Source organism: Paralichthys olivaceus, chromosome 8 (genome assembly GCF_024713975.1).
Source record: "Paralichthys olivaceus isolate ysfri-2021 chromosome 8, ASM2471397v2, whole genome shotgun sequence".
Classification (NCBI taxonomy): Eukaryota; Metazoa; Chordata; class Actinopteri; order Pleuronectiformes; family Paralichthyidae; genus Paralichthys; species Paralichthys olivaceus.
This window is the reverse complement of record NC_091100.1, coordinates 9,507,930-9,532,071: the sequence shown is the minus strand read 5'-3', so window position 1 is coordinate 9,532,071 and position 24,142 is coordinate 9,507,930. Positions and strand designations below refer to the sequence as shown.

At 42.1% G+C, this 24,142-nt stretch overlaps 1 protein-coding gene across 1 annotated transcript in view; it reads right to left on the bottom strand.

Annotated features, from left to right (window-relative positions):
* Positions 1-22,981, bottom strand: part of fbxo41 (F-box protein 41) — a 290,646-nt gene extending 267,665 nt beyond the window's left edge. Inside the window, exons 1-2 of the mRNA XM_069530606.1 lie at positions 22,842-22,981; positions 11,570-12,336 (exon numbers count right to left, since the gene is read on the bottom strand). Of these exons, the coding sequence (XP_069386707.1) occupies positions 11,570-12,118 (549 nt within the window). The 5' untranslated portion in view covers positions 12,119-12,336; positions 22,842-22,981. The remainder of the gene's footprint in view (positions 1-11,569; positions 12,337-22,841) is intronic.
* Positions 22,982-24,142: the final 1,161 nt, after the last annotated feature.

The window sequence follows — 24,142 nt, the reverse complement described above, 5'->3', positions numbered from 1 at the left end:
AAAATATCTTGTACTTTTTTTTAATAGATTTGGTGGTTTCACCATTTCCGAAGGTCGTAGAAGCTCGGGGATGGTCCCAATGGATCGGGCAGAGCCACATTAGTGGAGATGGAACCAACTTCCAAGTCTCTATGACCTTCAGAAAAAAAGTTATTGAACAATATCTTGAACTCCTATAGGTTTTCATCCCTAACCCTAACCCTAATCACAACCAAAAAATCAAACACTAATCACACCCCTAACCTCCCAAAGGTCGTAGAAGCTCGGGGGTGGTACCAATGGATCGGGCATAGCCACATTAGTGGAGATGGAACCAACTTCCAAGTCTCTATGACCTACAGAAAAAAAGTTATTGAAGAATATCTTGAGCTCCAATGGGTATTCATCCCTAACCCTAACCCTAATAGCAACCCTAACCCTAACCCTAATCACAACCCTAACCCTAACCCTAATTGCAACCCTAACCCTAACCCTAACCCTAATTGCAACCCTAACCCATATTAGGGATTAATTGGAATAACTCCGCGCTGCTTGCTCGAAACGTGCTGAAATTCGGTGTGGTTGTGTGGCAGGCCACCCTTTATTAATCATGAAATGCACAAGTCTCTAGGACTTTCAGAAGAAAAGTTATTCAAAAATATCTTGTACTTTTTTTTAATAGATTTGGTGGTTTCACCATTTCCGAAGGTCGTAGAAGCTCGGGGATGGTCCCAATGGATCGGGCAGAGCCACATTAGTGGAGATGGAATCAACTTCCAAGTCTCTATGACCTTCAGAAAAAAAGTTATTGAACAATATCTTGAACTCCTATAGGTTTTCATCCCTAACCCTAACCCTAATCACAACCAAAAAATCAAACACTAATCACAACCCTAACCCTACCCCTTCCAAAGGTCGTAGAAGCTCGGGGGTGGTACCAATGGATCGGGCATAGCCACATTAGTGGAGATGGAACCAACTTCCAAGTCTCTATGACCTACAGAAAAAAAGTTATTGAAGAATATCTTGAGCTCCAATGGGTATTCATCCCTAACCCTAACCCTAATAGCAACCCTAACCCTAACCCTAATCACAACCCTAACCCTAACCCTAATTGCAACCCTAACCCATATTAGGGATTAATTGGAATAACTCCGCGCTGCTTGCTCGAAACGTGCTGAAATTCGGTGTGGTTGTGTGGCAGGCCACCCTTTATTAATCATGAAATGCACAAGTCTCTAGGACTTTCAGAAGAAAAGTTATTCAAAAATATCTTGTACTTTTTTTTAATAGATTTGGTGGTTTCACCATTTCCGAAGGTCGTAGAAGCTCGGGGATGGTCCCAATGGATCGGGCAGAGCCACATTAGTGGAGATGGAACCAACTTCCAAGTCTCTATGACCTTCAGAAAAAAAGTTATTGAACAATATCTTGAACTCCTATAGGTTTTCATCCCTAACCCTAACCCTAATCACAACCAAAAAATCAAACACTAATCACAACCCTAACCCTACCCCTTCCAAAGGTCGTAGAAGCTCGGGGGTGGTACCAATGGATCGGGCATAGCCACATTAGTGGAGATGGAACCAACTTCCAAGTCTCTATGACCTACAGAAAAAAAGTTATTGAAGAATATCTTGAGCTCCAATGGGTATTCATCCCTAACCCTAACCCTAATAGCAACCCTAACCCTAACCCTAATCACAACCCTAACCCTAACCCTAATTGCAACCCTAACCCTAACCCTAACCCTAACCCTAATTGCAACCCTAACCCATATTAGGGATTAATTGGAATAACTCCGCGCTGCTTGCCCGAAACGTGCTGAAATTCGGTGTGGTTGTGTGGCAGGCCACCCTTTATTAATCATGAAATGCACAAGTCTCTAGGACTTTCAGAAGAAAAGTTATTCAAAAATATCTTGTACTTTTTTTTTATAGATTTGGTGGTTTCACCATTTCCGAAGGTCGTAGAAGCTCGGGGATGGTCCCAATGGATCGGGCAGAGCCACATTAGTGGAGATGGAACCAACTTCCAAGTCTCTATGACCTTCAGAAAAAAAGTTATTGAACAATATCTTGAACTCCTATAGGTTTTCATCCCTAACCCTAACCCTAATCACAACCAAAAAATCAAACACTAATCACAACCCTAACCCTACCCCTTCCAAAGGTCGTAGAAGCTCGGGGGTGGTACCAATGGATCGGGCATAGCCACATTAGTGGAGATGGAACCAACTTCCAAGTCTCTATGACCTACAGAAAAAAAGTTATTGAAGAATATCTTGAGCTCCAATGGGTATTCATCCCTAAAACTAACCCTAATAGCAACCCTAACCCTAACCCTAATCACAACCCTAACCCTAACCCTAATTGCAACCCTAACCCTAACCCTAACCCATATTAGGGATTAATTGGAATAACTCCGCGCTGCTTGCTCGAAACATGCTGAAATTCGGTGTGGTTGTGTGGCAGGCCACCTTTTATTAATCATGAAATGCACAAGTCTCTAGGACTTTCAGAAGAAAAGTTATTCAAAAATATCTTGTACTTTTTTTTTATAGATTTGCTGGTTTCACCATTTCCGAAGGTCGTAGAAGCTCGGGGATGGTCCCAATGGATCGGGCAGAGCCACATTAGTGTAGATGGAACCAACTTCCAAGTCTCTATGACCTACAGAAAAAAAGTTATTGAAGAATATCTTGAGCTCCAATGGGTATTCATCCCTAACCCTAACCCTAATAGCAACCCTAACCCTAACCCTAATCACAACCCTAACCCTAACCCTAATTGCAACCCTAACCCTAACCCTAACCCTAACCCTAATTGCAACCCTAACCCATATTAGGGATTAATTGGAATAACTCCGCGCTGCTTGCTCGAAACATGCTGAAATTCGGTGTGGTTGTGTGGCAGGCCACCTTTTATTAATCATGAAATGCACAAGTCTCTAGGACTTTCAGAAGAAAAGTTATTCAAAAATATCTTGTACTTTTTTTTTATAGATTTGCTGGTTTCACCATTTCCGAAGGTCGTAGAAGCTCGGGGATGGTCCCAATGGATCGGGCAGAGCCACATTAGTGGAGATGGAACCAACTTCCAAGTCTCTATGACCTACAGAAAAAAAGTTATTGAAGAATATCTTGAGCTCCAATGGGTATTCATCCCTAACCCTAACCCTAATAGCAACCCTAACCCTAACCCTAATCACAACCCTAACCCTAACCCTAATTGCAACCCTAACCCTAACCCTAATTGCAACCCTAACCCATATTAGGGATTAATTGGAATAACTCCGTGCTGCTTGCTCGAAACGTGCTGAAATTCGGTGTGGTTGTGTGGCAGGCCACCCTTTATTAATCATGAAATGCACAAGTCTCTAGGACTTTCAGAAGAAAAGTTATTCAAAAATATCTTGTACTTTTTTTTAATAGATTTGCTGGTTTCACCATTTCCGAAGGTCGTAGAAGCTCGGGGATGGTCCCAATGGATCGGGCAGAGCCACATTAGTGGAGATGGAACCAACTTCCAAGTCTCTATGACCTTCAGAAAAAAAATTATTGAACAATATCTTGAACTCCTATAGGTTTTCATCCCTAACCCTAACCCTAATCACAACCAAAAAATCAAACACTAATCACAACCCTAACCCTACCCCTTCCAAAGGTCGTAGAAGCTCGGGGGTGGTACCAATGGATCGGGCATAGCCACATTAGTGGAGATGGAACCAACTTCCAAGTCTCTATGACCTACAGAAAAAAAGTTATTGAAGAATATCTTGAGCTCCAATGGGTATTCATCCCTAACCCTAACCCTAATAGCAACCCTAACCCTAACCCTAATCACAACCCTAACCCTAACCCTAATTGCAACCCTAACCCATATTAGGGATTAATTGGAATAACTCCGCGCTGCTTGCTCGAAACGTGCTGAAATTCGGTGTGGTTGTGTGGCAGGCCACCCTTTATTAATCATGAAATGCACAAGTCTCTAGGACTTTCAGAAGAAAAGTTATTCAAAAATATCTTGTACTTTTTTTTAATAGATTTGGTGGTTTCACCATTTCCGAAGGTCGTAGAAGCTCGGGGATGGTCCCAATGGATCGGGCAGAGCCACATTAGTGGAGATGGAACCAACTTCCAAGTCTCTATGACCTTCAGAAAAAAAGTTATTGAACAATATCTTGAACTCCTATAGGTTTTCATCCCTAACCCTAACCCTAATCACAACCAAAAAATCAAACACTAATCACACCCCTAACCTCCCAAAGGTCGTAGAAGCTCGGGGGTGGTACCAATGGATCGGGCATAGCCACATTAGTGGAGATGGAACCAACTTCCAAGTCTCTATGACCTACAGAAAAAAAGTTATTGAAGAATATCTTGAGCTCCAATGGGTATTCATCCCTAACCCTAACCCTAATAGCAACCCTAACCCTAACCCTAATCACAACCCTAACCCTAACCCTAATTGCAACCCTAACCCTAACCCTAACCCTAATTGCAACCCTAACCCATATTAGGGATTAATTGGAATAACTCCGCGCTGCTTGCTCGAAACGTGCTGAAATTCGGTGTGGTTGTGTGGCAGGCCACCCTTTATTAATCATGAAATGCACAAGTCTCTAGGACTTTCAGAAGAAAAGTTATTCAAAAATATCTTGTACTTTTTTTTAATAGATTTGGTGGTTTCACCATTTCCGAAGGTCGTAGAAGCTCGGGGATGGTCCCAATGGATCGGGCAGAGCCACATTAGTGGAGATGGAATCAACTTCCAAGTCTCTATGACCTTCAGAAAAAAAGTTATTGAACAATATCTTGAACTCCTATAGGTTTTCATCCCTAACCCTAACCCTAATCACAACCAAAAAATCAAACACTAATCACAACCCTAACCCTACCCCTTCCAAAGGTCGTAGAAGCTCGGGGGTGGTACCAATGGATCGGGCATAGCCACATTAGTGGAGATGGAACCAACTTCCAAGTCTCTATGACCTACAGAAAAAAAGTTATTGAAGAATATCTTGAGCTCCAATGGGTATTCATCCCTAACCCTAACCCTAATAGCAACCCTAACCCTAACCCTAATCACAACCCTAACCCTAACCCTAATTGCAACCCTAACCCTAACCCTAATTGCAACCCTAACCCATATTAGGGATTAATTGGAATAACTCCGCGCTGCTTGCTCGAAACGTGCTGAAATTCGGTGTGGTTGTGTGGCAGGCCACCTTTTATTAATCATGAAATGCACAAGTCTCTAGGACTTTCAGAAGAAAAGTTATTCAAAAATATCTTGTACTTTTTTTTTATAGATTTGGTGGTTTCACCATTTCCGAAGGTCGTAGAAGCTCGGGGATGGTCCCAATGGATCGGGCAGAGCCACATTAGTGGAGATGGAACCAACTTCCAAGTCTCTATGACCTTCAGAAAAAAAGTTATTGCACAATATCTTGAACTCCTATAGGTTTTCATCCCTAACCCTAACCCTAATCACAACCAAAAAATCAAACACTAATCACACCCCTAACCTTCCAAAGGTCGTAGAAGCTCGGGGGTGGTACCAATGGATCGGGCATAGCCACATTAGTGGAGATGGAACCAACTTCCAAGTCTCTATGACCTACAGAAAAAAAGTTATTGAAGAATATCTTGAGCTCCAATGGGTATTCATCCCTAACCCTAACCCTAATAGCAACCCTAACCCTAACCCTAATCACAACCCTAACCCTAACCCTAATTGCAACCCTAACCCATATTAGGGATTAATTGGAATAACTCCGCGCTGCTTGCTCGAAACGTGCTGAAATTCGGTGTGGTTGTGTGGCAGGCCACCCTTTATTAATCATGAAATGCACAAGTCTCTAGGACTTTCAGAAGAAAAGTTATTCAAAAATATCTTGTACTTTTTTTTAATAGATTTGGTGGTTTCACCATTTCCGAAGGTCGTAGAAGCTCGGGGATGGTCCCAATGGATCGGGCAGAGCCACATTAGTGGAGATGGAACCAACTTCCAAGTCTCTATGACCTTCAGAAAAAAAGTTATTGAACAATATCTTGAACTCCTATAGGTTTTCATCCCTAACCCTAACCCTAATCACAACCAAAAAATCAAACACTAATCACACCCCTAACCTCCCAAAGGTCGTAGAAGCTCGGGGGTGGTACCAATGGATCGGGCATAGCCACATTAGTGGAGATGGAACCAACTTCCAAGTCTCTATGACCTACAGAAAAAAAGTTATTGAAGAATATCTTGAGCTCCAATGGGTATTCATCCCTAACCCTAACCCTAATAGCAACCCTAACCCTAACCCTAATCACAACCCTAACCCTAACCCTAATTGCAACCCTAACCCTAACCCTAACCCTAATTGCAACCCTAACCCATATTAGGGATTAATTGGAATAACTCCGCGCTGCTTGCTCGAAACGTGCTGAAATTCGGTGTGGTTGTGTGGCAGGCCACCCTTTATTAATCATGAAATGCACAAGTCTCTAGGACTTTCAGAAGAAAAGTTATTCAAAAATATCTTGTACTTTTTTTTAATAGATTTGGTGGTTTCACCATTTCCGAAGGTCGTAGAAGCTCGGGGATGGTCCCAATGGATCGGGCAGAGCCACATTAGTGGAGATGGAATCAACTTCCAAGTCTCTATGACCTTCAGAAAAAAAGTTATTGAACAATATCTTGAACTCCTATAGGTTTTCATCCCTAACCCTAACCCTAATCACAACCAAAAAATCAAACACTAATCACAACCCTAACCCTACCCCTTCCAAAGGTCGTAGAAGCTCGGGGGTGGTACCAATGGATCGGGCATAGCCACATTAGTGGAGATGGAACCAACTTCCAAGTCTCTATGACCTACAGAAAAAAAGTTATTGAAGAATATCTTGAGCTCCAATGGGTATTCATCCCTAACCCTAACCCTAATAGCAACCCTAACCCTAACCCTAATCACAACCCTAACCCTAACCCTAATTGCAACCCTAACCCATATTAGGGATTAATTGGAATAACTCCGCGCTGCTTGCTCGAAACGTGCTGAAATTCGGTGTGGTTGTGTGGCAGGCCACCCTTTATTAATCATGAAATGCACAAGTCTCTAGGACTTTCAGAAGAAAAGTTATTCAAAAATATCTTGTACTTTTTTTTAATAGATTTGGTGGTTTCACCATTTCCGAAGGTCGTAGAAGCTCGGGGATGGTCCCAATGGATCGGGCAGAGCCACATTAGTGGAGATGGAACCAACTTCCAAGTCTCTATGACCTTCAGAAAAAAAGTTATTGAACAATATCTTGAACTCCTATAGGTTTTCATCCCTAACCCTAACCCTAATCACAACCAAAAAATCAAACACTAATCACAACCCTAACCCTACCCCTTCCAAAGGTCGTAGAAGCTCGGGGGTGGTACCAATGGATCGGGCATAGCCACATTAGTGGAGATGGAACCAACTTCCAAGTCTCTATGACCTACAGAAAAAAAGTTATTGAAGAATATCTTGAGCTCCAATGGGTATTCATCCCTAACCCTAACCCTAATAGCAACCCTAATCACAACCCTAACCCTAACCCTAATTGCAACCCTAACCCTAACTCTAACCCTAACCCTAATTGCAACCCTAACCCATATTAGGGATTAATTGGAATAACTCCGCGCTGCTTGCCCGAAACGTGCTGAAATTCGGTGTGGTTGTGTGGCAGGCCACCCTTTATTAATCATGAAATGCACAAGTCTCTAGGACTTTCAGAAGAAAAGTTATTCAAAAATATCTTGTACTTTTTTTTTATAGATTTGGTGGTTTCACCATTTCCGAAGGTCGTAGAAGCTCGGGGATGGTCCCAATGGATCGGGCAGAGCCACATTAGTGGAGATGGAACCAACTTCCAAGTCTCTATGACCTTCAGAAAAAAAGTTATTGAACAATATCTTGAACTCCTATAGGTTTTCATCCCTAACCCTAACCCTAATCACAACCAAAAAATCAAACACTAATCACAACCCTAACCCTACCCCTTCCAAAGGTCGTAGAAGCTCGGGGGTGGTACCAATGGATCGGGCATAGCCACATTAGTGGAGATGGAACCAACTTCCAAGTCTCTATGACCTACAGAAAAAAAGTTATTGAAGAATATCTTGAGCTCCAATGGGTATTCATCCCTAACCCTAACCCTAATAGCAACCCTAATCACAACTCTAACCCTAACCCTAATTGCAACCCTAACCCTAACCCTAACCCTAATTGCAACCCTAACCCATATTAGGGATTAATTGGAATAACTCCGCGCTGCTTGCTCGAAACATGCTGAAATTCGGTGTGGTTGTGTGGCAGGCCACCTTTTATTAATCATGAAATGCACAAGTCTCTAGGACTTTCAGAAGAAAAGTTATTCAAAAATATCTTGTACTTTTTTTTTATAGATTTGCTGGTTTCACCATTTCCGAAGGTCGTAGAAGCTCGGGGATGGTCCCAATGGATCGGGCAGAGCCACATTAGTGGAGATGGAACCAACTTCCAAGTCTCTATGACCTTCAGAAAAAAAGTTATTGAACAATATCTTGAACTCCTATAGGTTTTCATCCCTAACCCTAACCCTAATCACAACCAAAAAATCAAACACTAATCACAACCCTAACCCTACCCCTTCCAAAGGTCGTAGAAGCTCGGGGGTGGTACCAATGGATCGGGCATAGCCACATTAGTGGAGATGGAACCAACTTCCAAGTCTCTATGACCTACAGAAAAAAAGTTATTGAAGAATATCTTGAGCTCCAATGGGTATTCATCCCTAAAACTAACCCTAATAGCAACCCTAACCCTAACCCTAATCACAACCCTAACCCTAACCCTAATTGCAACCCTAACCCTAACCCTAACCCTAACCCATATTAGGGATTAATTGGAATAACTCCGCGCTGCTTGCTCGAAACATGCTGAAATTCGGTGTGGTTGTGTGGCAGGCCACCTTTTATTAATCATGAAATGCACAAGTCTCTAGGACTTTCAGAAGAAAAGTTATTCAAAAATATCTTGTACTTTTTTTTTATAGATTTGCTGGTTTCACCATTTCCGAAGGTCGTAGAAGCTCGGGGATGGTCCCAATGGATCGGGCAGAGCCACATTAGTGGAGATGGAACCAACTTCCAAGTCTCTATGACCTACAGAAAAAAAGTTATTGAAGAATATCTTGAGCTCCAATGGGTATTCATCCCTAACCCTAACCCTAATAGCAACCCTAACCCTAACCCTAATCACAACCCTAACCCTAACCCTAATTGCAACCCTAACCCTAACCCTAATTGCAACCCTAACCCATATTAGGGATTAATTGGAATAACTCCGTGCTGCTTGCTCGAAACGTGCTGAAATTCGGTGTGGTTGTGTGGCAGGCCACCCTTTATTAATCATGAAATGCACAAGTCTCTAGGACTTTCAGAAGAAAAGTTATTCAAAAATATCTTGTACTTTTTTTTAATAGATTTGCTGGTTTCACCATTTCCGAAGGTCGTAGAAGCTCGGGGATGGTCCCAATGGATCGGGCAGAGCCACATTAGTGGAGATGGAACCAACTTCCAAGTCTCTATGACCTTCAGAAAAAAAATTATTGAACAATATCTTGAACTCCTATAGGTTTTCATCCCTAACCCTAACCCTAATCACAACCAAAAAATCAAACACTAATCACAACCCTAACCCTACCCCTTCCAAAGGTCGTAGAAGCTCGGGGGTGGTACCAATGGATCGGGCATAGCCACATTAGTGGAGATGGAACCAACTTCCAAGTCTCTATGACCTACAGAAAAAAAGTTATTGAAGAATATCTTGAGCTCCAATGGGTATTCATCCCTAACCCTAACCCTAATAGCAACCCTAACCCTAACCCTAATCACAACCCTAACCCTAACCCTAATTGCAACCCTAACCCATATTAGGGATTAATTGGAATAACTCTGCGCTGCTTGCTCGAAACGTGCTGAAATTCGGTGTGGTTGTGTGGCAGGCCACCCTTTATTAATCATGAAATGCACAAGTCTCTAGGACTTTCAGAAGAAAAGTTATTCAAAAATAACTTGTACTTTTTTAAAATAGATTTGGTGGTTTCACCATTTCCGAAGGTCGTAGAAGCTCGGGGATGGTCCCAATGGATCGGGCAGAGCCACATTAGTGGAGATGGAACCAACTTCCAAGTCTCTATGACCTTCAGAAAAAAAGTTATTGAACAATATCTTGAACTCCTATAGGTTTTCATCCCTAACCCTAACCCTAATCACAACCAAAAAATCAAACACTAATCACAACCCTAACCCTACCCCTTCCAAAGGTCGTAGAAGCTCGGGGGTGGTACCAATGGATCGGGCATAGCCACATTAGTGGAGATGGAACCAACTTCCAAGTCTCTATGACCTACAGAAAAAAAGTTATTGAAGAATATCTTGAGCTCCAATGGGTATTCATCCCTAACCCTAACCCTAATAGCAACCCTAACCCTAACCCTAACCCTAACCCTAATTGCAACACTAACCCATATTAGGGATTAATTGGAATAACTCCGCGCTGCTTGCTCGAAACGTGCTGAAATTCGGTGTGGTTGTGTGGCAGGCCACCCTTTATTAATCATGAAATGCACAAGTCTCTAGGACTTTCAGAAGAAAAGTTATTCAAAAATATCTTGTACTTTTTTTTTATAGATTTGCTGGTTTCACCATTTCCGAAGGTCGTAGAAGCTCGGGGATGGTCCCAATGGATCGGGCAGAGCCACATTAGTGGAGATGGAACCAACTTCCAAGTCTCTATGACCTTCAGAAAAAAAGTTATTGAACAATATCTTGAACTCCTATAGGTTTTCATCCCTAACCCTAACCCTAATCACAACCAAAAAATCAAACACTAATCACAACCCTCACCCTACCCCTTCCAAAGGTCGTAGAAGCTCGGGGGTGGTACCAATGGATCGGGCATAGCCACATTAGTGGAGATGGAACCAACTTCCAAGTCTCTATGACCTACAGAAAAAAAGTTATTGAAGAATATCTTGATCTCCTACGGGTATTCATCCCTAACCCTAATTGCAACCCTAACCCTAACCCTAATTACAACCCTAACCCATATTAGGGATTAATTAGAATAACTCTGCGCTGCTTGCTCGAAACGTGCTGAAATTTGGTGTGATTGCGTGGCAGGCCACCCTTTATTAATCATGAAATGCACAAGTCTCTATGACCTTCAGAAAAAAAGTGATTCAAAAATATCTTGTACTTTTTTTTTTAGATTTGGTGGTTTGGCCCCTTTAGAAGATAATAGAAGCTCTAAATTGGTGAAATACAGCTTTAGTAGTTATAGGTCAGCATGAATGAATAAATACATTAAGTATTATCAAAATAAAAATTCATTAATTTATTTTAACATTTCTTCCTTTTATTATTTCTTTATGTTTCCTATGTTAATGTGTCAGCGTGTAATGTTTGACACAACCACCAGTGGACACCAAAGTCAGAAATATTCAAAGTCTGTAGTCTTTCCTAAGGTGAGCCTCCATATTAACTATTAAATTAGCCACCAAATTAACCAAAGTGATCGTCATTACCTCTTCAGACAACTTCTCCAGCCTCTCATCCAGTTCTAGCCGCTCAAACGCTCGTGCCTTCAGCCTGGCCAGCCCTTCCTCATAGGCCGCCTCCACTGCGCTAGCCGCTACATTAGCAGCCACTGCTACAGCTGTGCTGGGGTTTCCATGGGAACCAGAGTCTGTGGATGTCATAGCTGTCTTCATGAAAATCTCCCCCAGGGGAAACTCCACATTGGGAATATACCGAGCTGCGGTGTTGGAGTTAGAAGGGGTCAAACTCAGGTCATCCGCACAAGGAAGTTCACGGCATGGGAAGCGCCGCTCCTTTAGAGCAGAGGGCCGCAGCGGCTCAAAGGGGTCGTTGTTATTGGCAGGTGTGAGGAGGGCTCCCTCAGCTACTAGGGGCAGCAGAGCAGCGGCGTCGCACACACTGTTGGACTTGGAGAGGACGTAGAGGGTCTCGTACGTGTGGTTGTACTCCAGGTGGGCACGTAAGGACGACAAGCTTCGGAAGCGCTTGTGCTCCCCGCAGCGAGGACAGCGGTATGGCAGGTCCAGAGAGGCCATTCCGTGCAGTAACTGCCGGAGGAGAGGGGGGCGCTCACACAGTGCAACGGTAGCGCCAGTATGAGGGCACAGAAGTCGAGAATCTGACAGATCCTCTCATGGTGACAACACGACAGCTACAGTAAGTCAGTAGGAAGAGAGATCCCATGTTCAGTGGAGGAGACATGACCACACATCGTGGCAACACCTCATCATTCATGGCTCCTCTGCCCGAGTCCCTAAAACAGAGAGAAAAAACAGGTGAGGTCAGTGCTGCGAATGTTGGTATAACCTCAGATGAGGATGAAAATCAATCAGCTTAATTAAGTTTCAAAAAATCACAGGTAGAAAACCAATAACAATAAAGAGAGGACCAGTGCACAGGAGCCTTTTTCTGCGAAAATATCAGGCATGTTCTTGCATATGGTCAGATAAATCCTGTTGGATTATGGACTCCCACAACTGTTGACTGAAACTTTTTGTTTTTCTTCTGTGGCATGACTTGTACAGTGAAACAGAAGAGAGGAAGACTGGAGATATGGAAATGGGTCCATTAGTGAGAAAGCTTTTTAGGGGAAAGTTTACGATGTCGGGCCCCACAGTCCTTCATTAAGGGATCCAGTCAACGACAGAGAAAGAAAGGAACGGAATAAAAACTGCACCATCTATTATCTGAGCTGGCTTCTGATTTCAGCCTCGCTTCTGTTCCTCGTAAATCTTTAATGCTGCCTTGTATTTTTAACAATACCACAGTAGAAAGTAAAGATAAGTCAGTTAAACGTACAACATAGATGAACTTTCTGCTCATAAAACTGAAATCTGTCAAAAATATACTTTTAATATACACATGTATCCTTTCCCCAAAAGAAAACACAGGACTGGGTTTATCCAACAGTTGACAAAATAACAATCTCTACATGAGGTCATCTAAATAGAGTACAATCCTCTAATCTTAGATCTTAAGTCTATGATACAAGCACAACGACACAGAGAGGGTGGCCCCTGAAATTAAACTACAGCTTCAGAGAAAACCAGCAACAGTTCAACAGTTCTGTTTAAATATGGTCAGTATGTTACCTACTGTGTCTGCAGATCACAGGCTGCTTTTCTTCATTATATTTATTATTTTCCTTTAACAAGATAGAAGTAGTTATCTAAAACAGACCTGAGTGTAAAACATATAAGAGCCCAACCCAAAATATGCTGTGCCTATAATAGGAACTAAAACAAATCTGATACCTCTATATCCACCAATGTATATGTATATTATAAAGTAATGCAATGATTCCTGAGATGTTCTTCATCAAAACCTTAGGACAAAGAATTATAATTGTCACTTGATAGTAAACACTGATGTCTGCGAAAGGCTCAGAGCAGCAGACCTTTATTGGCTAACCGATAAATCCATCCGCTCTACAAAAACAAAATGTCCTGCTAAACGAGATTAAAGAGGACAGACCCAGTTAAGATGGTTGTGGTTGTGTGCCGTTATCCATTTCGATGTTAAGAATGTGTTTATAGATCCTTTAGGCTCTGCTGAACTCATTCTACATCACATTCAGAGTGTAAACAATCTATTTATCAACACATTTGGACTTTTACGTGATGTGGTGTGCACCAAGCTAAGACTGTTCAGGACAGACCTTGTGAAATGTTCTCTCTCACAACATCCTACAGTTGCGTTAATGAGTAAAGCTTTAGGCACAGACAGTGGCACAGTAATCACAAATCACAGACGCAGGCCATTCCTCACAGAGGGCTCAAACACTGGAAAATCCCCAGAAGTCACAGAGACTGTTATTAGAAGTCTGGTGAGGCTGGATCAGGGAGTGTACTGGCAAGTCATGCCCATTTATTAAAAGAGGAGGCTTCCACAGACGCTACACTGCAGACAGCCGGCGTTCCCATCTGCTTAAAATTACTACGAGGGGTATTTAACCAGGCAGGAAATGGAAGCAAGCAAGGCTGCTTGGTTGCCACATGTCACATCCTGCCAGTGAAGCTCGGCTGAGACATCGCAGAGGACTGTGTTTAATGTGGACGAGTGGAGAATGGGCGAATCATACATACGACACACACTCAATTGTTGTTTCACTCAACTTCTTTTCTACTGGCACCAAACAGCACCAGGAGATCTTATCTGTGTGTGCCATGCACCGCATTTACAATATTTAGGGATCCAGAAGAAATCACAAAAACACTCTTTATGGTTACAGTTGGTTTATATTGTTTATTTCCCAAATTGTCTTTTTATTTTCAATTGTTGGACACATATATTCTGAAGGGCCTTAATTGCGATTCATTATTTTTATGATGAATCAAATATTTGTTTGGTATCTGAGATGAAGAAAAATGCAAGGTACACCTTTGTGTGTCCCAAGTGATGGAAATCTTTTTTTTTGTTTTATTTTATTATTATTCCTGCACCAATCAGAGGCAAAGCTACCACGATCTCAAGGCCACATTTTGTGTCACGGTGCAAAACAACATACAGAGATTCTGCAGATTAGCCATTTGATGATGCCGCACATTATATAGCATTAAGAGTTACAGTATATCTTTCCTACAGTATATCTTGTGTGGACTGTATATGTGGGCTGATGCACAGAGGCATTACTAAAGATCTTAGTACTATTACCACTAAAGGACATATCCTGTACATCCGCCTAAACGATTGCTTTATTTCTATTTCACGAGAAACCCAAATATAATTGAAAGCTATGTTTTAAACTTTTTTTGGTGGGAAACTATAATAACCTTGTTTTCATCATAATGGTCAAATGAGAGATAAAAGTCCAATTTGGCACTTACAGATTCACATTAAACAGAGTTGTGCTTCAATTTCTGCTTCCCTGCTGCTTTTTCAACAAGGTCATGGGTGAGACAGACGTTATCAGGACATAAAGCTTTTATTTCTATTAATGTTTACAACAGGGCAGTAACCTGAGGCTTGTTTACAGACGTTGCCAAGGCCTAGAGTCCATTCTATCAGAAAATGAAAAAAGGTTATTGAACATGAAGTCAGGACGGAGTCACAGGAGAGAGGTCTCAAACAGACAGAGAGATTAAAGACATAGAAATGCGATGGTAGGGATCAGGAGTGAAAAGGTTTGGTGGAGTGCCGAAGCGGCAAGACGCATTTCATATTGGTGAAGAGGAGCAAGTAGATCACAACTAAATGTATTCAATTATACAAAGAGAGCTTGATATTGAGATTTTAGATTGTAATAGCACATTTAGAAAATACACCATGCATCTACTTATTCACAGGAAGTCTGATTTTTAATTCGTAGTCAAATGAAGGTGTGAGAGGAAAAGTCACTGCTACAGTGCCAGGTATTTGCTAATCACCAAACAGAATCAAGTTTTAGAGTCAAAGTTTATTGAACAGCTAGACTGAGTATGTCCATACTGTTTGAATCAATGCCTGTGATCAGAAGGACATTTAATCATTACCAACAGTGGAGCCTGTATTTTAAAGCTAAAAAAACAACATTAATATCATGGTATTCATTTACTCAGAAGAACGGTTCCATCCTCATCTTCTCCTGTCTTCATCAGATCTCCATTGCTTCTTGGTAGCAAATGTAATGGCTGACTTGTTTATTTTCAAAATCAATGAAGTGCTGCATGCAGAGACTCCAGGATGTGACTAGGGTGGATGGTGGAACCAGGCAAAGTACTGACAGGGACTGGGGTTTGTATCCTATGTCCTGTCTCTGGATAGGTTTAAGCATGGTTTAAGTTAGCACAAATCCAGAATGACAGTGGCCTCCTCCAAGGCCCCAAAGCTCCCTTAAATTAAATCAAGCTGCAGCAAACTCATAGATATCAGTCCCTGAAATATGCCAGAGCTTTTTTCATTGAGTGCCATGAATTATTCCAAAGGAAATTGGTGAAAATCTCGCAATTATTAAAAAAAAAAATCCTGGATCTGCCCACTTTTTTTTGCCCACCTTTATCGAATCCCCTCCAAACATGCATGGGTTCTTTCTTGGCCAATACCCCACGATTCCAACAGGTTTCACGAAAATCAATTAAGTAGTTTTTGTGGAATACTGCTGGCAGACAGACAAACAGCTATGCAAACCTTGTGCTCAATACCTCCAGCTGCAGAGTTAGAGTAGTGTTTACATTACAGTATATTCTCACCTTCTCCCTAGATGTCTCCACCTTTTAAATTTAAGCACTACAGGTTAACAGTCTCTGTACACAGAGCACTTTTAATTATAGAGGGAATGGGACACTTTATCGTAGCTCTGCATATAAACATCCTCACTGCACCTGCTGTGCTGGTGTGTTGAGCGCAGCAGCATTTAACATCTTAACAGTAGAAGACAGAAGCCAGTGACCAGTAGCATCTGTATCAAGCCACAGGCTTTGCAGATCCATGCTCATAGATATATTAATATTTCATCACCACAAGCTCATCCTTCTCAGAGGTTCATCACTCGTTGACTCAAGGTCATTTTCTTCTGCTTACACGTTCTTAAAGATTTTTCATTCTCCACACATGTTCAAGATATAAGGCCACATACGTATATAATTTTGAATGTCAGTGAAAATTAATCTTACGTCCAGTCGCATTCATGCTGGTGTTCAGTGGTACCAAAAAAAACTTGACACTTAACTCACTACTACTGTAGTGGTATGGTTTTGGCATCAATGTTTTGCTATCTCTTCATAATGTTAAATGTTCTGTATTTGTTGATTATCTAGGATTAAATGTGCATTTACATATGTGACAACATTAGTTCTCTAATGCAAATTGATTGGATGCTGTGGTTGATCTGGGGATTGTTGGGAATGAACAGAGCTAAAGATCAACTTTTAATCTTTAGGCATAGTGAAAGGTGCCGAGTATGTTTAAGTCCAAGTCACATGTCTTTTCTGATTTTGTTCAATTGAATAATTCATCCAATTTTTGACTTGTATCCAGGTCATGGGACTGAAGTTCAGACCTCTGCTGTCGACTGTGCTGCAGTCATCGCAGCAGAATTCTTCAACTCTGCACCATGTGCATAAAACATCAGCTCAGCCGACCCCAGGCTTCTCTAATGTGCCTGTTAAAGGTTCAGCGCGAAATGTTCTGAATCCATTCACGAATCATAATCAGTGACAAACAAAATGCAACTCAGTTTCACACAGTTCAGCAGGCCCAGCTCTGGGGCTCGATCTCACAGTCAGGTGAGATTTATTCCTGTGAGCCTGTGCTCTCTGATAAAGATTTGTTTTGCCAGTCCTCTGCAAAGCTCCACCCAGAGATGCTGCAGTACTGAACTCAAACTGGCTGTTAGCAATGAGCTGTACATGGCACTGAAGGTGTGACACGAGCATTATCCTACAATGGAGCTGTTATCACTGCTGTGTGTCTTAGGTGAAAAATGTGCTCCTCCCACTCTCATGTTATCACTTTCACAGCCAATGCCAGAATAAAACTTAACAATAAAGTAAAGCAAGAGAAAACATTTTAGGAAATATAATCACTTTGCTCAACCTCAATTTTCTCTTTAAGATAGCATCATTGTAAAATGTATTAAAGGCTGCAAGCATCCAGCAGAATCCCAGAACAGGCTACACAACAGCAGAGAGACTCTTCCTTATAGTGAACAATAAAATGTTTAGTGAAAGCTCCTGTACCTCTTAGCCTCCTATAGGAATAATGTCAAAATGTGTTAGTCCTGAATCAGATATGGGACTCCCATGATCTCACTGGAGCTCCTCACCTGACAGCAAAGAGCAAATCTGACCACTTACTGCATGTCAAGAAATATTCAGCACACTAAATTAAACAAAGCCCCGCCCCTTCAGAAGAAGAGCAGACTGAAACCTTTCATCTTCTGTGACAGCTTCACACCAACATTCTATTCAACATCTGATTTTGGAAACACCTGGAAGACAAACTAAATTTAACATCGATTCAGCCATTTTCTATCGCAAGCCCATCACACATTCACATCTACGGTCAATTAACCTAAATCCAATGTGCATGTCTTTGGACTGTCGGAGGAAACCAGAGTACTCTGAGAGATCCCACTCGCTGACATGAGGAGAAACAAAGGCCACGCAGAAGGGCCTTGATCCAACTGGGATTTGAACCAGGATCCCTCTTTCTGTGCTAACCACTAATCGATTAATCCCCTTATATTTACTATGACACCATCTAAGAATCGTCATTAACCAGTGGACAGAGTCGTGTGACCATTTATAAAGCTTTGAGCTGACTTCTCCCAGTTTTTACTATTATCACTATGTTCTGCTCTTAGTTGGAGTTGAGGCAAGTGGTTATAATCAAAATGAATATAAAACACAGTGTGACAGAAGTTGCTCATAGAATAGAGAATTATCACCTGAATCTGCAGCAGCTTGTGGCTTTGTTTTAGTCAACTGTAGAGCTGTCCAACATTTATTGTTTGCTTGTTTTCAGCTATAGCATGCAGCTATAGCACACAGATGTTCAGCAGATGTTTTAAGTGAAAAAATAAAAAAATCACCAATCATCAAAGCCTTATATTTTTCCTGCCCCCACGTGGCCATAAAAAGTGTAACTGCAGGTTCAAGGTAACATATTGTTTCTGTAATTCAAGGACCAGTAATCACTCACACACACTCACTACACAGTGTAGTTCATCCCCCTCCCATTTTTCAGCCTAGTTTCCAGGAAGAAAAAATGGCTAATGGCGCTTAGCAACTGTTTAAAGTTTTTAACCACTACTGTTTGCCAACTATCATTCGGCCATTACTTCATTAAAGCAAGGACAAAGAAGACACCATGTTAATGCTCCTTCATATTTTATGACGGAGCTGCAGTCAGTGAAGCAGTATTAACATTCAGGGACCAGAACAAGAAAGCTAAAGCTCTCACTGCAGTGACACCCTCAATCAGCATCATTACAGGAGCTAGGGTCAGGATGAGGCTGGGCCAGGGAATGAGATAGAATGACTTTCACAAATGTGAGCTGATGGACACTCATTCCCCACCTCACCACTGTGTACTATTAATCCAGACGGCTGCTCAGTGGAACTGTTATCCTCCAACATATGTACATCAACGGTAACTATTCTGGTCCCTGCTGTTATATTAATATCCCGAGAACAAAGCTGGACATACACTGCATGATTTGAGCCAATTTGTGACCCGATTTTTAAGACCTACAACATTTTTTAGAGCATGAATTTCTGACATGTCAGAAATTATGGTCAGCCATCTTCAGGCCCTTGCACCATTTAACTATAGTCACAGGTTGATTCCCCAAGTTTAAAGCCTTCTGTTCTCACGGCGCCTCCAGGAAACATCAAAAAAGCCAAAATGAAACTAGGACATCTGACACAAAGGGTCATTTGGACAGAAAACATTGAGGTCATATCACAACTGTCATACCGGAGGGGTATCTTTGTGTTTCTTTTGACGTGTTGTCAAGCTATGAGGCTCACATGATCAAGGTACCATGTTTCTTCTTTCTTTGACTTCCTAATCTTTGAAAATAGCCAGGCCTCTCAGGAAATGGCAATGAGTACATACAGTGAAAGCAGCCAGGTCGTGGCTTTACAATGAGACCGTACACTGTGAGCACATAATTGTGACATTTGGCTTTCCATCGCAGACGATTTACTCGGACAGTGTGAGTTGTAATTTAATGTTTAAATCCCACAGTTTAATGCTGACTTGTTAATGAAGGACTATAAAAACCTAATTGATCTTGCAGTGTTTTCGACAAGTAATAAGATCCATTAATAAGTCATAGTGAGCATTTAGTGGCATCAATCTCAGCCACTGTTGGCTGTGCAGATAGTTGAGTTACCTTCTCATAGATCTACAGCCTCTTATCCAATCAGAGCTGCATGAGAACCTATACGTTCTCAGGATTAGAAAGGTTCTTGTGTGTGTACTTGTGGCTCATCGTTCTAGCCTAAACAAGATTGGGGATAAAGCTTCTATAGAAGACATGTGTGGGAAATGATGCAGAAAATGGCCTCTATGATTTGTGGCTGCATTTCCACTGTCTCTGAGGTCCTCTTATACTCATTAATCCTGAGCCTGTGGTGCCACGATATTCACATTGCTTCTAGTCGAGTGAGGAAATCTGTGAATATTAAATATTTCATATTTGAATGGAGCAGACATGGCAGTCTGTCTAATATGGAGGGAAGATTTCAAATGATTTAACTAAATTTGATAACATGACAATCATAAGGCATTATGGACTCTTCCCTGACCCATGCCACATCCTGCCACTGAGTTTTGAGCTAATCCATTCAGTAGTTTTAGGGTAATGTTGCTAACTAACAGATCAACAAACAAGCAAACACCAATGAAAACGTATTTTCCTTGGCGGAGGTTATGAATAACATTGAATGAGTATCAGTATTTTTCCCCCACACACACACCAGTAGTCGAGAGGTCTCAGAAAAGTTTGAATGCCCCGAGGCCAGAATCATGAGGCTGATCCTTGATCTCTAAGCGATGGTTGGATGAACACCATTTTGCAGGCGGGCAAAACAATAACAGAATTTAATCCTGAGAATGAGTTATACATTAATGATAAGTCTGATCACAGGAGTGAGATCAAATACAGCAGGACACTGGAAAAAAATGGAGCTTCACGTCAGGCATAAAACTGAACACTTCAGCAGATTTGAAACACAGCTCAAGAGTTTTAGGGAATTACAACAACTTTATATTTCATATATAAAATTTCAAGGTTTGTCTTCAATAACTGCAAATGGGAAAAAGGTTAAGAGTCCCAGGCTGGCTGGATGATCAGAGAGTATTTATGTTGGTTTTGCTCTTTCATTTGTAAGACAATAACATAAATACAGAATATCTCCAGCGCTGACGGATAAATATGTTTCCTTTAGGTGTCTAACGTGGACTTACATTTAAAATCTGATATGTGAATTTCAATGTGTGTCTGTAGCTTGTGTGCATGAACTGACTGAAATCATGTCAGGATATTTAAATGTCCCTGAAATGTAAACAACAGCATGTTCCCAAAACTAGCACAAATACTGCATTGACACGGGATTCACAACTGGAATTTTAAGATCCACACAAACACAAACCAAATGAAAACACACATAAACATGCACAAAGTAACAAAACACTTCCCAGTGGGAATATTCAATGCTGAGGCCTGTTCAAAAGACATAAACATATTCTGCATCTGTGTGAGTTGTTGCTGACATGTGATCACTGGGAAACCATCTTTCTGCAGTGATATTCGTGCACACATGCTGGAAACCTCAAGTAGCCTCTACTATCAAAAAGATCTGTGTCGGACGAGTGAGTGAAGCCGCCGGTCAGGGGGCACAGTGCAGAGGCATGTAGTGTATACATGTTGTGTACTGCTGCAGTGCAGATACACAAGAGCAGTCAGGGACTTGCAACTAATCTCATCACGCAGAAGAAGAAACACGTCTGTTCTAATCTTGTCATCCCTCCTTTTTTCCAGCATGGCTGCTCCAAACTTTTGTCACATACTGATTGTGCAAACACATCAGGCTGAGGCCCACAGACTCTTATGCACTCCAGTCACATGACACTTCCCCGCCACGAGAGTTTGAGGAGTCCGGTAGGGAATATTATTAAGACTCACGTGTGAATATCACAGTCATGATTTCCTCTAACACTTCAGTCAAAGTGCACTCAGAGGAAATGTTTTAAAACCAATGAATATGTAGCCGCGTACGTAAAAACACGCAGGTAGCTTTGTGTGCATTAAAGGGATAGTTCACCCAAAAATGAAAATTCAGTCATCATCTACTCACCACTATGATGGTGGAAGGGAGGGTGAAGTGTTTGAGTCCATAAAACACTTTTGGAGTATCAGGGGTAAACAGCATGGCAGCCAAATCCAATACAATTAAAGTAAATGGTGACCGATTCTTCAAACAGCAGAAGAAAAACATAAAATGCCTCCATAGGGCTCCTGTGGTGTCATCCAAGTGTCCCTAAGCCCGACATTCATATTCGACTCGATATCACAAATTTACACCATGTTTTAGGACACCAAAGGAGCAGTATGGAGGCATTATATGTTTTTCTTCTGTTGTTTTTATACAATTGTACAAGTGGTCACCATTTACTTTAATAATGTTGATTGTAGACTGATTTAACTTGCAATGCATCTCATGTTAACATCTCTAAAGGCAGGAGCAGCAGGTCCAACATTCAGGCCAAACAGGCCCATCAAAGTCTCCTGTGGCCCTGAAACGCTGATTCAAGCAGTCATGACAAACGGTCACAGCAAACATTGACACCTCCAGCTCAGAAACACACACACACACACGACTCGTGATACCTGCACATGGATCAATCACAGGCTGCATATCGATGTGGGTGTGGACCATCAGCAAATGCCATCTCACATGCGATGAAAGCCATTGATGACTGGGAGGATTTTATGTATGCACACACAGGCCTGGAGCTGGTGGCAGCAGCAGCAGTGGTTCTGGTGGAGCTCCCGGAGGAGAAGGTAGCGACAGCTGGACACGAACCCGGTTTTGTCAGGTTTTTCCACAGCTCGTCATCATCTCCGGACCGAGCTCTACGACGCTGCGTTTAAAATCCTCTGCACAGGAGCAGCGGCGTCAATGAAGCTGTGACGGAAAACATGCATGGTATACACACACACGCACACAATCACGCACACGCACGCCTCCCCCTTGCGCATGCACGGCGACAAAAATGAGCTCCTAAGACGCGCGGGGCTTAAAAAAAGACAGAAATGTGCGTCTCACTCACCTCGCAGTCCTCTCCCCATTTTTTTCCTCCCTCTCTCCCTCTCTCTCTCTCCGACCGAGGAACCGCTCCAGCCTCCAGTGACGTCACGCAGCTCCTCTCTGCAGCATGGGGAGAGGAGCAGGCCTGCAGAGGACGAGGAGGGAGGAGGAGGAGGGAGGAGGAGGAGGGAGGAGGAGAGATGTGCAAAAACATGAATCATGAATAAAAAAAGAAACACACACATCTTCTACAATCTCCCATCTCGTGATTGAGCACAGATGACTGTACCTGAGTCTGCGGAGGACAGAGCCACAACACATCCTGGTCCTGCCAGCTGCTGCTGGTCTCTGAGAATCAATCAACATCAGGGGATTGTGAAAACTCATCCAGGCGACATAAAAACTTCTGCACATCAGTTGAGGGTCCCGCTGATTACATCCCAGGTAATGTTTCTGGCACAGAAGAAGAAAGAAGGGCCTGTGCCCGAAACAACACCTGGGAGGTAAGTTTGAGGAAGAGATGTGCAGAAATATGAATCATGAATAAAACAAACATCACTTCCATCTTCTGATTGAGGACAGATTACTCTATCAGTGTTTGCTGAGTGGGTGTGGACAGACCCACAACATATCCCCATTCATCCCTCTCACAATTGCCACCTGGTCCTGGCAGCTGCTGCTTGGCGCTGAGAATCATAAAAATGTCCACATGGCTGTTCAGATTCCCACAAACTTTTGATTAACCTTCTAGGAAACATTTAGGCACAGGCCCTTCTCCTGCACCTAAATCCTCACCTGGGAGCTAAATAAAAAAGTATGGGAGAGATATTCAAAAAAATGAATCCTGAATAAAAACACATCAACACCCTCCTCTGGACGCTGTACCTGTGGACAAAGATAACAGACTGTAGCAGAAGCAGGAGGGACAGACCCACAACACACCCCCATTCATTCCTCTCATGCAAGCTGCTCCTGCCAGCTACTGCTTGCTCTGAGAATCGATCAACATCGGATAAATGTTATCCAGGTGACATAATAATGTCCACACGCTACTTGAGGCTCCAACTAAGTAACGTTTCGGGCACAGAAGTAAAACATTTTATTGGCAGCCTCAACCTGTGTGCAGACATTTCTTGTCTTCAGGTTTTCGCCGCTTCTGTCCAGCACCTATAGTGCTCATCAAGTTTGGATATGCGTGCTTTGGTATACTTTCCATCATTCAGGTGTCACAGCTTTTACTACCTCACATCTTGCCAAACATCCAGTTTGTTTCTCAGACTGTCTTTAATGCAAAGGAGGGTCACAAGGAGTCCAGCATTTCAT